This window comes from Kryptolebias marmoratus, linkage group LG3 (assembly GCF_001649575.2).
Source record: "Kryptolebias marmoratus isolate JLee-2015 linkage group LG3, ASM164957v2, whole genome shotgun sequence".
NCBI classification, from domain to species: domain Eukaryota; kingdom Metazoa; phylum Chordata; class Actinopteri; order Cyprinodontiformes; family Rivulidae; genus Kryptolebias; species Kryptolebias marmoratus.
Window position 1 is genome coordinate 17,593,345 of NC_051432.1, and position 14,628 is coordinate 17,607,972.

General features: G+C 40.4%; 1 protein-coding gene across 1 annotated transcript in view; it reads right to left on the minus strand.

Moving 5' to 3' along the window:
* col5a3b (collagen, type V, alpha 3b) overlaps positions 1-14,628 on the minus strand; it is a 38,692-nt gene that overhangs the window by 6,162 nt on the left and 17,902 nt on the right. Inside the window, exons 13-60 of the mRNA XM_017424423.3 lie at positions 14,363-14,446; positions 14,216-14,272; positions 13,679-13,732; positions 13,506-13,559; positions 13,346-13,399; positions 13,199-13,252; positions 13,058-13,111; positions 12,930-12,974; positions 11,947-12,000; positions 11,135-11,179; positions 10,998-11,051; positions 10,881-10,925; positions 10,752-10,805; positions 10,567-10,611; positions 10,428-10,481; positions 10,167-10,211; positions 9,847-10,008; positions 9,685-9,738; positions 9,538-9,591; positions 9,402-9,446; positions 7,975-8,028; positions 7,828-7,872; positions 7,691-7,744; positions 6,795-6,848; positions 6,424-6,477; positions 6,229-6,336; positions 6,022-6,111; positions 5,881-5,934; positions 5,579-5,686; positions 5,299-5,406; positions 5,158-5,211; positions 5,030-5,083; positions 4,235-4,342; positions 4,092-4,145; positions 3,926-3,979; positions 3,787-3,840; positions 3,643-3,696; positions 3,414-3,521; positions 2,694-2,747; positions 1,947-2,000; positions 1,796-1,849; positions 1,646-1,699; positions 1,454-1,561; positions 1,311-1,364; positions 664-717; positions 471-578; positions 246-299; positions 76-111 (exon numbers count right to left, since the gene is read on the minus strand). Coding sequence (XP_017279912.1) covers positions 76-111; positions 246-299; positions 471-578; positions 664-717; positions 1,311-1,364; positions 1,454-1,561; positions 1,646-1,699; positions 1,796-1,849; positions 1,947-2,000; positions 2,694-2,747; positions 3,414-3,521; positions 3,643-3,696; positions 3,787-3,840; positions 3,926-3,979; positions 4,092-4,145; positions 4,235-4,342; positions 5,030-5,083; positions 5,158-5,211; positions 5,299-5,406; positions 5,579-5,686; positions 5,881-5,934; positions 6,022-6,111; positions 6,229-6,336; positions 6,424-6,477; positions 6,795-6,848; positions 7,691-7,744; positions 7,828-7,872; positions 7,975-8,028; positions 9,402-9,446; positions 9,538-9,591; positions 9,685-9,738; positions 9,847-10,008; positions 10,167-10,211; positions 10,428-10,481; positions 10,567-10,611; positions 10,752-10,805; positions 10,881-10,925; positions 10,998-11,051; positions 11,135-11,179; positions 11,947-12,000; positions 12,930-12,974; positions 13,058-13,111; positions 13,199-13,252; positions 13,346-13,399; positions 13,506-13,559; positions 13,679-13,732; positions 14,216-14,272; positions 14,363-14,446 — 3,066 coding nt within the window. The remainder of the gene's footprint in view (positions 1-75; positions 112-245; positions 300-470; positions 579-663; positions 718-1,310; positions 1,365-1,453; positions 1,562-1,645; positions 1,700-1,795; positions 1,850-1,946; positions 2,001-2,693; positions 2,748-3,413; positions 3,522-3,642; positions 3,697-3,786; positions 3,841-3,925; positions 3,980-4,091; positions 4,146-4,234; positions 4,343-5,029; positions 5,084-5,157; positions 5,212-5,298; positions 5,407-5,578; positions 5,687-5,880; positions 5,935-6,021; positions 6,112-6,228; positions 6,337-6,423; positions 6,478-6,794; positions 6,849-7,690; positions 7,745-7,827; positions 7,873-7,974; positions 8,029-9,401; positions 9,447-9,537; positions 9,592-9,684; positions 9,739-9,846; positions 10,009-10,166; positions 10,212-10,427; positions 10,482-10,566; positions 10,612-10,751; positions 10,806-10,880; positions 10,926-10,997; positions 11,052-11,134; positions 11,180-11,946; positions 12,001-12,929; positions 12,975-13,057; positions 13,112-13,198; positions 13,253-13,345; positions 13,400-13,505; positions 13,560-13,678; positions 13,733-14,215; positions 14,273-14,362; positions 14,447-14,628) is intronic.

Sequence of the window (14,628 nt, forward strand, 5' to 3'; positions counted from 1 at the left end):
ACAGTGAAGCTATTAGAGTTCAATTTACAAATCCTTAAAAGTTAAACCCAAAACCATAACAAACATCAAAAGTACCTGGTTTCCTTTAGAACCCTTCTGACCAATAGCACCCTACCAGTGAGGAGAGAGGTTGAAAGAAGAAGGACACAGATTCAGGACAAACACTGTTGCAAAAATCTTTATAATAACAAATGTGGGCATATATTTGTAAGTTATGTAAAACCAAAATAATCCTGTTTACTCACAGACAGCCCGGTGAGGCCAGGAGGACCGGGCGGACCTGCCAGGCCGACTGGACCCTGGTTTTACACAAAAGAAGACAAAACTGTCAGATGAAGGAAAAATGGGAAATGTTCTGGAGGACGATACTAAAAGGAATATATTCTGTGATACGGGTTCCAAGTTTGTCTGCACAAAATGTTCAACTGGAAACGCAGGCTTGTGTGAGCGTGTTTGACTGCTTTTAGCACCTCATCTCCTTTTGGACCTTGACGTCCCTGGTTTCCTGGCAGTCCTCTGTCTCCCTTTTCTCCAATATCTCCTGGAGGTCCTATCAGACCTATCAAACCACCATGACCCTGCATTGACATAATGAACAAGGTTTTAAAAAAAACATCGGATGAAAGGTCAGTGTGAATGATTGTGTGTGGGGTAAATTCTCACCTTGTCTCCTTTCCTGCCAGGGTCTCCCTTTAGTCCTGGTAAACCTGGTGGGCCCTGAAGAAAAGATGTAATAATTAGATCAAACTAAATCAAACTGAATTGTGTTGTATAGTATTGTATCAGCCTAACCAAGATGGCTGAGGCCATCACCTTTAAATTCACTCTTTTTATTTGCTTTTTTAAAAAATAGTTCAATATTTAAACATTTAATTTGTTTAGGTGTTAGAACAACCTTACAATAGCATATATGACTAAAAACTAGCAGCATGCTAACTTAGTTTAGCACAATAAAGCTATTGTAAATCCAGTATAAAAAGGCTGCCAAGCTCCTGCTGACAGGAAGAAAACCAGCTTTTTAATTAACTCTGGTCTAAACCTTTTAACAATGGTAATTTGTTAAATATTTTAACAAACTGATTAGTTAGTCAAATAAGTCAACATGAGCTTGTTGCTATTTTTTAATAAGCTTATGTATTTTCATTTTTTTTAGTTTTTTTTTGTTCAGAGCCAGATTTTCTGCCTCATCTTGCTTCTAAGAGTTAATCGGGCTAAACTTTTATTTTTCACACATTTTGTTTTTTTATTTTAAATGAACCTTTCTGCCCTTTTGCTTGATCTGCTAAGAATGGGTCATTAATTGATCTTACCATGGGACCTGGTGGTCCTGTCTGACCCGTTGGGCCATTTAAACCCTGCTCACCCTGTCGAAAAGACGCATAAAGAAAAATTAAAAAGCTGCATATATTTTGTGCTTTATTCTTTATTCTTTGCATTCATTATATGGTCTTACTGCAGGGCCCGGGATTCCTCTCAAGCCCTGGGGACCAGGTTTCCCGGGGTGCCCTTGAGCACCTACGGGCCCTGTTTTTCCAATGGGTCCCAGCAGCCCAGGAGCACCCTGAAATGACAAAGATTGGATACACTCTGAGACTGTTCCCGGTCTAAAGATAATATTCAGGGAAGATTTTTCTCCAACACTCACCTTTGTTCCTTTCAAACCTGATTTTCCCTCCTTCCCTGGTTTCCCCAGGTGGCCCTAAAGCAACAGGAAAAAGGTTGAAGTTGGTACCCAATGAAACAAGGAATAAAAAATACACACAAGCGCTGACACACTACAACAATGGACACCAACCCTTCGCCCAGGAGGTCCAGGTGGTCCGGGTTCACCTGGTGGTCCAGGTGGTCCCTGAGAACAAATCAAATCAGATTATCAGTTCTGTCGTGTTAATAAACCGAAAGCTGCTGAGGATGTTAAAATCTGGAGTGTAGAAAGAGAAGCTCACAGATTTTCCAGGATCTCCGATGTCTCCTTTAGTTCCTGGGAGGCCATCTACACCCTAATGACGAAAGGAAAACTGTTGGCAGGAAAAAAAAACTATACAAAACAAAACAACACATCTGTCTTAAAAAGGAACAGCGTAGTGGAAGAATGTGGGCAACCACAGCTGCAAAGTTACAACAAATCAAGCTGATACGTGTTTCTGTACAACTTCCAGGGCCCAAAATAAACCACGCTAGAAGAGGGTTTGTGTCCCATACGTAAAGGCAAATATATGGTGTGTCTGTATTTTTATCTTCACCCTGGATGGAGTTTCACAGTTTGTTTTATTTCTTTTTTCTCCCCTTATAATTTATCTTAAAAAATTATTCAAGATCATTTTAGTTTTAGCTGAAAATAGGAACCAGCTCCCTGTATTAAAGGCAAAATGTTTCTGCAAACACACAACAAGTTAGAAGAAAAACACGAATTCCCTTAAAACAAAAACGAACATGTTTTTTTCCTAAGCTGAGCCTTTTGTTGCCGAGTGGTGAAATTTAGCAGTTTAAGGAATGGATCGGGATTTGCATCAAAAATACACTGATTAATATTTTGCCTCTCATCCATCCACTTCACTAAGTATTTCAATTTTAGCTAAGCTGTTGCATAATCTTGCTGACAAATAGGCATTAAAACAGAAGAGCACAGATGCAAAAAAATAAAAATAAAAAATTGAAGAGGAGAAAGAAAAAGAGGGAAACTAGACACTCACGTTGGGTCCAGCCTCTCCCTGCTGTCCGAGGTCGCCTGTCAGACCGATAGGACCCTGTAGAGAGAAGAAACTTGATCTTTTATTGATTTGTTCGACACATTTTGCTTCAATATGAAGTTCTGCTGAGGCACAGAGAAAGTGTCTAAAGACAGACTGATTGGCAAAGTGTTCCTCCAATGCCCTAAAAAGCAATTTATCCAAAATTTCCTCAAAGAAACATATGACCCAAATAACTTTCAGGGTTTCTTTTTGAAATATGATCATGAGAGATTAAATGCAATCTATTAGAAGTAAGTTGTGTAAAAGCAAGAGCCATGTTTCCCCCGACTCAGTTCACTGCTGATCTCAGCACAAGAAAACTGGAGGAATACTGGATGAAACAAAAATAACCAACTCTGTGTTTTTATAATAAGCATTCAAAGTGTGACAGTGTTGTAGCAGCAGGTAACATCAATCACACACACAAAAAACTTTTCTATTAGAAGTACAGACTATGTTCAATACATACAGTAAAGTAAAGTAAACATGGATTCAGCTGAAATGTTTGACAAGCCGAAGTGTTGAACAAAGTTCAGTCGAGCCTTTAGATCTTTTATCTAGTTCTGAGAGTCAGCCAGAGAGTGCTGAGCACGAATCAAACTATTTTACAGTATATCAATGTATTTCAGTGCCGTGTGTTTTACTGCATATGATACAGTTTGTGATACGAGTGTCTCTCACAGCATTGCCCTTGGCTCCGTCCTCCCCTGGAGGGCCCTTGGCTCCTGGAGGACCAGCTGCTCCCGGAGGGCCCGTGTCCCCCTTTTCCCCCTGGTCTCCTTTATTTCCCTGTTGGGTTGCAGGAGTGCAGTGAGTGATTAAAAGATGTGGAAGAAAAAAATAATAGATGGGCTTTTAAAGCCTGTATCTCTATATAAAGAATATCCCAACAACAAGTAAACAAACTCACTATTCTTCCTGGAATCCCAACTGGTCCAGGGTCACCTGCCTCGCCGTCCTCTCCCTAAGAAAAAAAGGGTGTAATTTCAAAATACACAGAAAATACATGTTTGGGTAAGGTGTGATCTAAACAGAATCTTTATTTGTTTTTTACCTTCTCTCCAACGACACCTGGCTGTCCTATCATTCCTGGTCTACCATTTTGTCCCTGTATAACACAAAGATTGTCTGCATTTCCTCAGAAACTTTAACAGTGCCTTTAATGATTAATAATATGTTTAAAACATACGTACCTGTCCCCCAATAGGACCTTGAGCACCAGCGGGGCCTTGCTGCCCTGGTGGACCCTAAAACCAAGTGTTTATGGAGACTTAGCATCATTTTTTTCCTAATAATAATGAAAATTAAATACAAAAAAGAGCTATAACAGAGATACATTTAAACAGAATATCAGCTCACCATTAGACCAATGTGTCCACTCTCACCCTTTTCTCCAGGCAGGCCAGGCATGCCCTTAAAGAACACATTCAGAGTTAATCAGTCTGTTTCTACTATGTCAATGTTTAAATGTCTTCATATGTCCACACAGGTACATATCTCACCTGTAATCCTCTTGGTCCTTTGGCGCCCTTAAAGCCACGTGATCCTTCGTCTCCTTTTGGACCGTACATGCCCTGCTGGCCTCGAGGACCTGACAATCCATCTACACCCTGTTACACACAGAGTGCACACACTTCAGATCATTTTTACAGGTGTTGATTTTTGTTTGAGACTTAGAATAGTGTCATGTTCATACAGCCTGTCAGTGAGGAGGGACGGTGTGTAGGCAGGACTTTCTTATCACACATTCTTACTGTGCAGATTCTGGCTCCAAAAATACTCTAAAAAAACAGACATTTTGGCTTTAATTGTGTACAATGGAAGGTAATGGAGTCCACCCAGACATCCATCCATGGTCAGGTCCAAGAGAGAAACCCAGACATCCCTTTTTTCAGAGACACTCTCCAGCTCCTTCTGGGGGATCCCAAGGCGTTCCCGGGGCAGAGAGAAAACGTAATCCCTCCAGCAAGTTCTGGGTCTGCCTCCGTCTTTCTTCCCAGAAATTTCACATCTTCCCTGGAATTGTCTCCCACTGTCCGTCTGTATCTCAGCATCTTTTACCACATTTAAAACCTGACTCAAAACTCATCTTTTTAGACAGACCTATTCCACATACTTAATCTTTATCAAATTTGTCAATTTTTATGATATATTTACCAAACAAAAAAGTAAAATCCGCATTGCACCAAGGTTTTTAACTTCTGAGACTACCACCATCTTTGTGTAGCGGTCAGATTTAAGCTGTTTTACTTTTCAAAACAAAGACAAACAGAATATAAACAAAAACAAAGACTCACTGGAAGTCCTGGCTGACCAACTGGCCCCTGAGTGCCAGTAGGGCCTGGGGGCCCCTGCAGGAAGAGAGACATGATCAGGGCTGCTAACATTATTGAGCACCATCCATGTTGGTCATCTCCATACTCACTGATTCTCCTTTGTCCCCCTTACTGCCTTTCTGTCCGGGTCCTCCTTGTTCTCCCTGTGGACACAGACACACAACTTATCACTGCAGGGCAAGCACACACTCTGAATCATCCTCGCTGCTTCTTAGGTACACAAAGTCTACCTTATCCCCATCGTCTCCAGGAGGGCCTGCAGGGCCCGTAATTCCTGGCAACCCTACTGGTCCCTGATCCCCATCCTGACCTGCCGGTCCAATCGGTCCCTTCTCTCCCTGGGACAAATAACACACGTTTTAAAGAGTGTTTTTTGCAAACTACAGAGACAAATATAAGCATGGGTAGCAACCACTCCAAAGATGCAGGAATACATTTTATTTTGTTTTGTTTTCAGTTATTTGGTTAAAAACACAAAAGTATGACAACAAGCAAGGTAATTGTAATTACAGGCTCCCCCTTCTCTCCCATTGGTCCAGGTCCTCCAACGGCTCCGGCCCGACCAGGTTGTCCAATGGCTCCAGCTGGTCCTGGAGGGCCCCTTTCTCCTGTTGGTCCCTACAGACAGAATACTGGTCTTTAAATGGCTTTATGCATAAAAGTACTAAGATACAAAAGGTTACATATGGATGCAAGAATCCCGATGGGTTTTAATAATAAATTTGTTCATTGTTTGCTTCACTCTAAAACTTTACAGTAAAAAAAGGGTTTTTAGAGAACTGTAGAAATAGGAGAGTGGCACCATGACTCACTATGGCTCCTGGTAATCCACCAGGTCCTGAAGCTCCTTTCAGACCAGGCGGTCCCTGTCATCAAACAAAGATTGAACTTTAAAGTGTATATCATTCAAAGTATCAGAAATCAGGCAAATTATATGGTGAGAGGTGTGTTACCATGATTCCAGGGGCTCCTCTGCTCCCTCTGAACCCTTTCAGACCTGGTGGACCGTTCTTCCCAGATGTCCCAAGTAAACCGGGATCCCCCTAAAAGGCCATGAACCAAAAACACAAATAGGTAATTATATAAACACAAAAGTAAATAGAAACATAATCAATCACTCTGGGAAATCATGTTAATTGTGTTAATCATGAGTTTGTGACCTTTCCACCCTCCTTTCCAGCAGCTCCAGGTAAACCGTGCTCTCCAGGCACACCTGGTGCTCCCGGGTGACCTCGGTCTCCCGTTGGACCAGGTTCTCCTGATTTGCCCTGAAATGCAAGTTAGAAAGTCACAGATTAGTTCTCTCATTAAGAAAACAGCCCATTAAAGCACTACAGTCACACGGACGGGCTCACCTGTGGTCCCACCACACCTGAAGGTCCCGGAGGTCCCGTCTTTCCTTGGAAGCCCTGAAAATAAAAGGTTAGTAAAAAACTTTCTGGTGTGTTTGCAGCCCTATTTAGTTCTCTCATTAGGACTTTCTGATGTAAACAGAATCTACGCAGAACATATCCTTAATGAAGTTTAAAAAAAATAAAAATTACAATAAAGCTTCTCTGAGGTTAAACTAAGGTCAGTGTTCGGCATGAATCAAATATTGATAATGTTAAGATTTGGCTCAGGCTGTTCACTCTGAATGAAAGGAATAATAGAACTATTAGAATATGAGCGGAGATGTTTGTCTACATAGAGAGAAGCATTTTTCAGAACAAAATAAGAAACTCACCGGCTCTCCTCTTTGACCCGGGTGACCCGGAAGGCCATCCTTTCCAGCTGGACCCTAAACACGACAAAGCCTTAACACAATATACTCTATTTCATTTATTGATCTTTTAAATTTCAGAATTTTCTCGTTTGTCTCTGAATGTTACAAAGATTTCCTTCCAGATGGTTTCTGTTGCAGGACATTTAGTCCCATACAGCTAAAACCACGTCCACAGAGCGGTGTCTGTGGTCTACAGAGGATTAGCTGTACACAGTGTTATTTCTGATGTAGAGGGGAGAAAAGCTTTGGATCATTTGTATTTTTGTTAAACAAATCAGAAATGTCTTGGCCGTGTCTACGTCTGTGCAAGATGCAATAATAATAATGTCCCTGCAAAATGGTGTTTGATTAAACTTTTTATGGACGAAATCAAAAAGTAAATTCACAAGAACACCAAATGTTAAAAAGGAATGCCTTATTGAAAAATGTAAATGTTCATAAAACTTATTGTTTTAATTTTCTGCAGTGAAAATAGGATTTGTAAAAACAAGCACAAAGTAACAGAAGAAAACCAAATATGATTAGAACTGAACGATGTACAAGGTTAAACCAGTTTTTTTATATTTCAAAGAGTTTAAAAATAAAATATTATGAAAATAGGAACCTATTAGACACTCATTTATAGATCTGACTCATCTGCTCTCAGAGGTTTGAAAACTCATGGATGCTTTTTTTGTAAATAAAATCAAGGTCCTAAAATAACAGGATTTCTTTTTTTTTTTTGGTCAGAACAGGTGCAACATTGGAGTAGTCTTTATCTGGATGCAGGCCAAAACAAAGGCTGAGTAAACCAAAATGTAAAACTCATAAATCAGGTCTAAATTTATGGATCTGTGGAAATATGTTTCGTTACTTACACTTGATCCTTTAGGTCCTGGTTCTCCGTTTCTCCCTTGTGGTCCTTGAGGTCCCTGAAAACATCAAACCCAAAGAGATGATCAGATAATCTATTGATAAGTCAACTGATATTACATGTTAAAAGCCTTTGCTTTACCCTCTCTCCAGGAGATCCTGGGGGGCCATCGTGTCCCGAGGCACCCTATGAAGACATGAGATGGAAGCAGAGCGCTGATGGATAGCAGCGTGAAACGACAGATAATAGAGCGGATGTGTTATCGCAAGCTGGGATGAGACTCCGAACCTTTTCTCCTGGTTTCCCAGTCGGGCCTCTCGCCCCCCTGGCGCCTCGGGCACCCTGCCAAAAGAGAAGCGATTGTGGGATCAAACCCAAGACGCAGCTTTGAATCGGTGTGAGAAAAAAAAAGAAAGCTGTGATTCATGTGAAGTGAGGCGATGCCACATTCTTCAAGTGTGCTCAGATTTTATCTACATGAGGATGTTCCACAGCTTCCTGAACACTGGGTGCTTTCAGCAATGATTTATGTCAATAAATACCAACAACAACAATCCAGATTTACTTACTTCTGCAATCAAAATCTGTTGGTAGCTGTAATTGAAAGCTAATAAAAGAACTCCTGAATTTAAACACTATAAAACAAAACAAGGTTTCCTTTTACAAGAATTTATGTTGTTTAATTTTATATATCTTGGATGAGTTATGTTTTTTTTTAAACCCATTAATTTTTTTTACCAGGCTGAGTCTAATTCATTTTAATTTGTGTGTCAAACTAATTTTTCTTGCCAAAATGTTTTCTTTTTAATTGGTCTTGTCAAATGTGTTTGACGTCACACTACATTTCATTGATAAAATGTTTTCCTACTGCATGAACAAGTACTCTGAGTACTTGTTGAATGAATGAAAACAGCACAAACTGAAACATAAAAATATACTTAAACAAGCTTGACAACATGTTTGTTTTTTATTAGTTCAACCAGCCTAGTTAAGTTGAGAACCAACAGAAGTAAAGAAGTTGAGTCATTTGCATTATTTTGTAAAAACAAACTCAGTCCTATATCTGAAAGAAATCAATATAAATGTGTGAAAAACTGGTAAATCCATAGACCCAATCTTTTGAAGTGTGGTTCTATGGAAAAAAATCTGAACAATTAATATCTTACCTTTTGTAGACTTTAAACAACCTCAGTTTAAATAAACAGAGTTTAATTCTGACCAGACTGATGAGCTAAAGGCTAGTCTGAGTGGACTAAAACAGACTGCTGCTGTCCTGAAACAACTCCAATCTCCAAAACTTCCAAGTGGTTCAAAAGGACGGTACTCTATAAACCTTTACATCATTGTTCATTTTTCATTACAGTTGTTTAGAAACAATTTTGTGGTTATTTGCAGGTATGAATAACAGCATTCAACAAGCTATCTACAGCAGGTAGGATAATAACTGTTCATAACCTTCCCACAGAACCCGACTCCCAAAGATCTGAACACTGCCTTTAAATGTATTTTTCATTCTACAAGTAGAATTGCTCACCATCAACAAGAATTAATTATTTACCAAAACCTAACTCATGCAAACCTGGTTTTATTTGACTCAGCCGAACATGTGCCTTTTCTGTTTTGTTTTTGAATTTATAAAACAATATTATATCGTTATTACAGGTTCTGGGTTCTGTTTGTGGTGCTACGTTTCGATATTTTTAGACAGCACTCACATTTGGACCCCTCTGGCCTCCACCTCCTGCCTGGCCTGCAGGACCCTGAATAATGCCACAAAAACAAAATATTCCACCAGTAAAGATTGATTTCGTGATATATGGAGAAAAGGCCAGTCGTAATTGCTTTTCTCACCTTCTTCCCTTTCTCTCCAGCAGGTCCCACAGCACCGGGGAACCCATCAGTGCCCTGCAGAGGGAGAAGGCACACATTCGCTTTGTGTAAACTTTACCTACAACAGCTATTATCTAAATCTACAGCTCATTGTTTATTTTATTTTACTTTGGGCCCCTGTCGCCCTGGATATCCTGGCAGTCCCGGAACTCCCAGTTTTCCCTAAAGAAAGAGAAAAGCCAAACAGATGCTTTGAGGCTCACTTCATCAGAAAATATGGTTCAAGAATATTTTATATATATATTTTTTCCTTTTTAACAAGTAATTTACCTTCTCCCCTGAAATACCAGCAGGGCCAGGCTCTCCCTGAGGACCCAACTGGCCTTTGGGACCCTCAGGTCCATCTTCACCTCGAATCCCTGGAAGTCCATTGTCCCCGTTGTCCCCTTTTGCTCCCATCTCCCCCTTGGCCCCCGGAAAACCATCTTCACCCTGCAGACAGAAACAAAAGCAATGAGACAAAAAAAACAAAACGCAGTGAATACCAGGAAAGTTTAGCAGGAACCATAAAAACATAAATCTGAAGAAATCCTGCGAGTAGCTGAATATTCTGAATGTGGACAAGTTGTGTCAGTTTTCAGGCTTTTTACCTTTTCACCTTTGCTCCCCTTTAATCCCCTGATTCCATCTGCTCCCTGTCAAACAAAAAATAATAAATACACAAAATACTAGCAGATTATCAAGAAACCCAAAATAAATAGTCGTTTCTAAGTTTAGCATATAAAAAATGATCAATTAAGCCTCTGGTACGCTGACATATATGATCACGCTGTGAGTAAATCTGTATTTTTCTAATAAAATTTGTTCATCTTTAGCATCTTTAAATGAAATGTTTTATTTTGCATTTCCACCTTGACTCCTCGTTGTCCAGGGTATCCGACAGGCCCTTGGACTCCTAGAGGACCCTAAGAATCAACAAAAAACACATGCTGAATAAACTCCCTCTTGTGCGTTGTAACAGTATCAGAACCGCAGACATTTCTCACTTACCGGCAGTCCTTTTTCACCTGGAGTGCCTTCTCTTCCAGGGTGACCCTGTCAACAAAAGGACTTGTTGTTAATGTGTGCAGTCAGAGCTGTAGCTGCGGTTTTTTAGGCTGGGATTTGAGTCTCAGGAATGCATGATGTCAGTAAGAGTCCTCAGAAATATGAAAGCACATGCAATATGTACTTACTGGAGGCCCGTCATTTCCAGGTAAGCCCCTCATCCCTTTCTTCCCCTGAGGTCCCTGTGAGACAGAGATAAGCCTATCGGTCAAGACATTTCCAGTAAAAGCAGAGATGATTACTTGAAACTCGGTTACCTTCTCTCCTGGCAGGCCTACTAACCCCTGAGGACCAGGAAAACCCTGCAGAAGTGATGCTACATTAGTATTTAAATGGAACTATTTTAATTTGAGCTATGTGTTCTCAGCACACACCAAGATCCCAGGATTGCCTTGCTGTCCCGGAGCTCCGATTTCTCCTTGTGGTCCCTGTCACAGAAAGTATTTAATATCAAGGTAAAAGAAAAAAAAGATATTGCAGCTGTAATGTCATTTACTTGTGTTATACTTACTATGTTTCCCTTCGAACCTTGAACCCCATCAATTCCTCGAATACCCTGTAAGAACAAACAAAATGGCACGTAGAGACGGTTGTTTCTGTATTCTCAAACACACTCATGTGGCCTCGATTAAAAAATGAAAGAAATCCGAGAAAAACTTTAATTTCAAAATAACAGGAAACTAGAAGAAAAATGGCCTTTTTTTATTGTGAGGCTGTACGCTGCCAGCTTCATAATGCAGAAAATACACCCTCGCATAAGGTTTATTTCTTATCCCATGAATCTTCAAAACTGTTGCTGCCTGAATAAAGAGAAAACACACAACAGACATTTTCCAACCCCCCAGGACGGCAGCTAAATGAGGCTAAAAAGGTTTAGATATTCTGCCCCACAAACATGAATGCTTTTACTGCCAAATGAACCAGTATTAGACATTTATGTAAGGTAAACAAAGAAAACTGTGTTATCAGATGCTGACAAGTGCTTAGTCATGTTGCTACAAGTGCAAATGTCTTTTACACATAACTGAAAGAAAAACGCTTCGGGCGGGAAAACAGTAATTTTCTCAGATGAGATAAGAGCTGCACAACGCAATGTTAACAAATGAAGAACTAACCCAACACTGATTAACAGTTAGATCACAGCTGGATTCAGGTTTCTGGGCTGCAGAGCTTTAATTAGACTGTTAAACACAGCAGCAGGTTAATGACTGCCACCTCTTTCCTCTCGTCAGAGAAGAGAGATCAACGTGTGTGACGGCGAATGTGAAGTATTTGATCGTGTATTTATGGGTGAATAAGATACGGCATGCAGGTCACACTTACTGGCAGGCCTGGGGGTCCGGGGCGACCTCTGGGGCCGTTCAGGCCTCTGGGACCCTTTGGAACACATGTCATAGTCGTATATTATGGAATAAAACAGCATGCAATTTAGTTGAGACTTTTTTTGGAAACTTTGGCATCTTATTTCATTAAAGAGCAATCTAAAAGACCCAGGAGCCAGGAGCTAACAGACTCATCATTACAGATCTATAGTGCACTGATTGGCATATGCCTCTGTTATGGTAATAGTAATAGCTGAATAAAATAAGTGTATTCTAGCCTTTATTCAAATACAAGGCAGCTATAAAAACCCAAGGTTCTAATATATTCAGACCAGAATGTCTAAATCTGTGAAGCAAAGGAGAAGGAAATACTGAGTTTTAGGTTTGAGCAGGCACACAGGAAGGAGGCTGTAGGTACATTCAGCACTAATTTTCTACAAATGAAACACCATCCCAGAGCCCTTCTGTAGTGTGTACCAGTGGCAGACAGTACTTTCTATTATTCAGAGACATGCCATTTTGATTAACTACTGCAAAATATCCCTCACTAAAAACACAGGAGGAACTATATGTAGATGGGGCCTTAAACTGCGAGCTTGTCAACAATAGCAATAAGTGGAGATTTGGTTACTACTGTTAATTATTTATGCTTATTCTAATAAAGCTTCTGAAAAAATATTCTTTGCTTTTGTTTGTGTGAAGTTACTGCTGAGTTACAGTAAGTTGCAGTATCCTTCAGCCACCACAAGAAGGAGCCCCCAACTTCCCCCACCTATGAGTTAGACACTGCTTGGACCTAATGGCATCTTAAAATAGTTTCATGACACTGAGAGTTCATTGCATTTGCTTCCCTAAAGATACAGCTCTGTTATAAAGCTCAAGTCTTCTGTCACAGTTAAAACCTAAATCTGAGAAGATCTTGAATCAACAGGTTAAATAATACAAATCATGAAAATGTTGGTTTAACTGTGTGTAAACACTCACAGCATCACCTGGTTGTCCTCTTGGCCCCGAAGGTCCCTGAGAGCCCTGTAAATAAAAAGAAAAAGGCTTAGCGTACATGTGCAAACACACCTACATGAATTCAAATAGCTGTACAAATGACCTCTCACCTTTTCCCCTGGCTCTCCTGGAGAACCTGTAGGGCCTGGTTTTCCTCTGTCTCCCTGAAAAAATAAAAATCGTACACATTGAAGGTGACAATCAAATCATCCACTTAACGCCACTCTCACTTGTTCAGACAGACTCTTTACCTTGTGTCCCTTGTTTCCAGGGAGACCAGGCAAGCCGTCAAAGCCCCTGTCCCCCTGATTAAAGCACACAAAAAACAGGAGTGAGGCCTAATTTTATGATGACCAAAGGGTGAGAAGATGAAAACATGACTGTGACAACAAGTCCACCTTTGCTCCAGTCTCTCCTATTGCACCACGGCCCCCATCTGCGCCTGATCGACCCTGATAAACACACGTACATGCATGATAAAGTAATGTGTTACTCATACTGTACATATTTCAGCTTCCAAAGAAAGCTTTAATGGTCATTCAGTGGAATCAGTCTCACCCGTTTCCCAGGTCGTCCGTTCTGGCCTGGGATTCCCGACAGCCCTGGAGGACCCTGAGGGGAGGGAGGGAGAAACTTTACTAAAAGTAAACAAATTCACTTTCGTTCGTTTGACAATTTACGTCTGCAGAGCTCAAAGGATGATGTGTTTCCATGGCAACTGGCTGACTCACTGGTGGTCCCGGGTCCCCGCTGTTCCCCTTTAGACCGGAGGGACCTGATGATCCCTGAGATAAACAACAAACAGGCTTTTAAATCACATTTTATTACATTGATTTCATTTCTACAACACGATCAAAACCTTCAGATTACACTTTAGATTTTTAAGGTAAAAAAAGAAAACGACAATTCAATCTACAGAGTCCTAAATGTACACATAATGAATAGAGAGACACATATTTACCTTTATAATGAAGTAGTTGTTTTTAAAAAGAAACAACAAACATTTATGCAATCTTTTTAAATAAAAAAAGAAGAAGCGTACTCCAGAAACTGAAGACAATCATGTAAAAATGTTTGCGTCTGTATATTTCTATATGGAAAATAAACAATCAAATATGTCTGTATGTATAAATAAATACAAACAAAGAGCTTCTACTGCAAATTTTCTGCAGTAAAGCTGAACTAAGAAGTCTTTTGTTATTCTTCATGCCTGCAAGTGTCATTACAGCTACACCTAAATAAGTCTAAATAACTCAAAGCCCCCTCACCAGTGGTCCAGGTCGTCCCCTGAGACCCAGCGGCCCCGGAGGTCCCTTCATTGCCAGCTAGAGGAAGAGGAAAGCTTTAATAAAGATTTGATGCTCTTCACAAAGACACAAGAAAGATAAATTAAAAGTAATGAGATGTTTGCATACTTTGGTCTGCTGCAGGATGGCCTGAGCCTGAGCCTCCTGTGCAGAAACCACAGCACCTGTTCCTGGGTCACCGCCTGACTGGAACTGCAACCAGAAGACCAAACTCAATACTCCATCTAGTGGCCAGAACTGAGCACCGACGCTTGTGTTTTGCACAAGAAGATACAAATATGAACCAAACTAAAGAAATAAAAGAATAACTTGGGGGCAGGGGGACGTGATACATTTATTGCCTCAACACAGAAACCAGAGGATTAAAACAATGT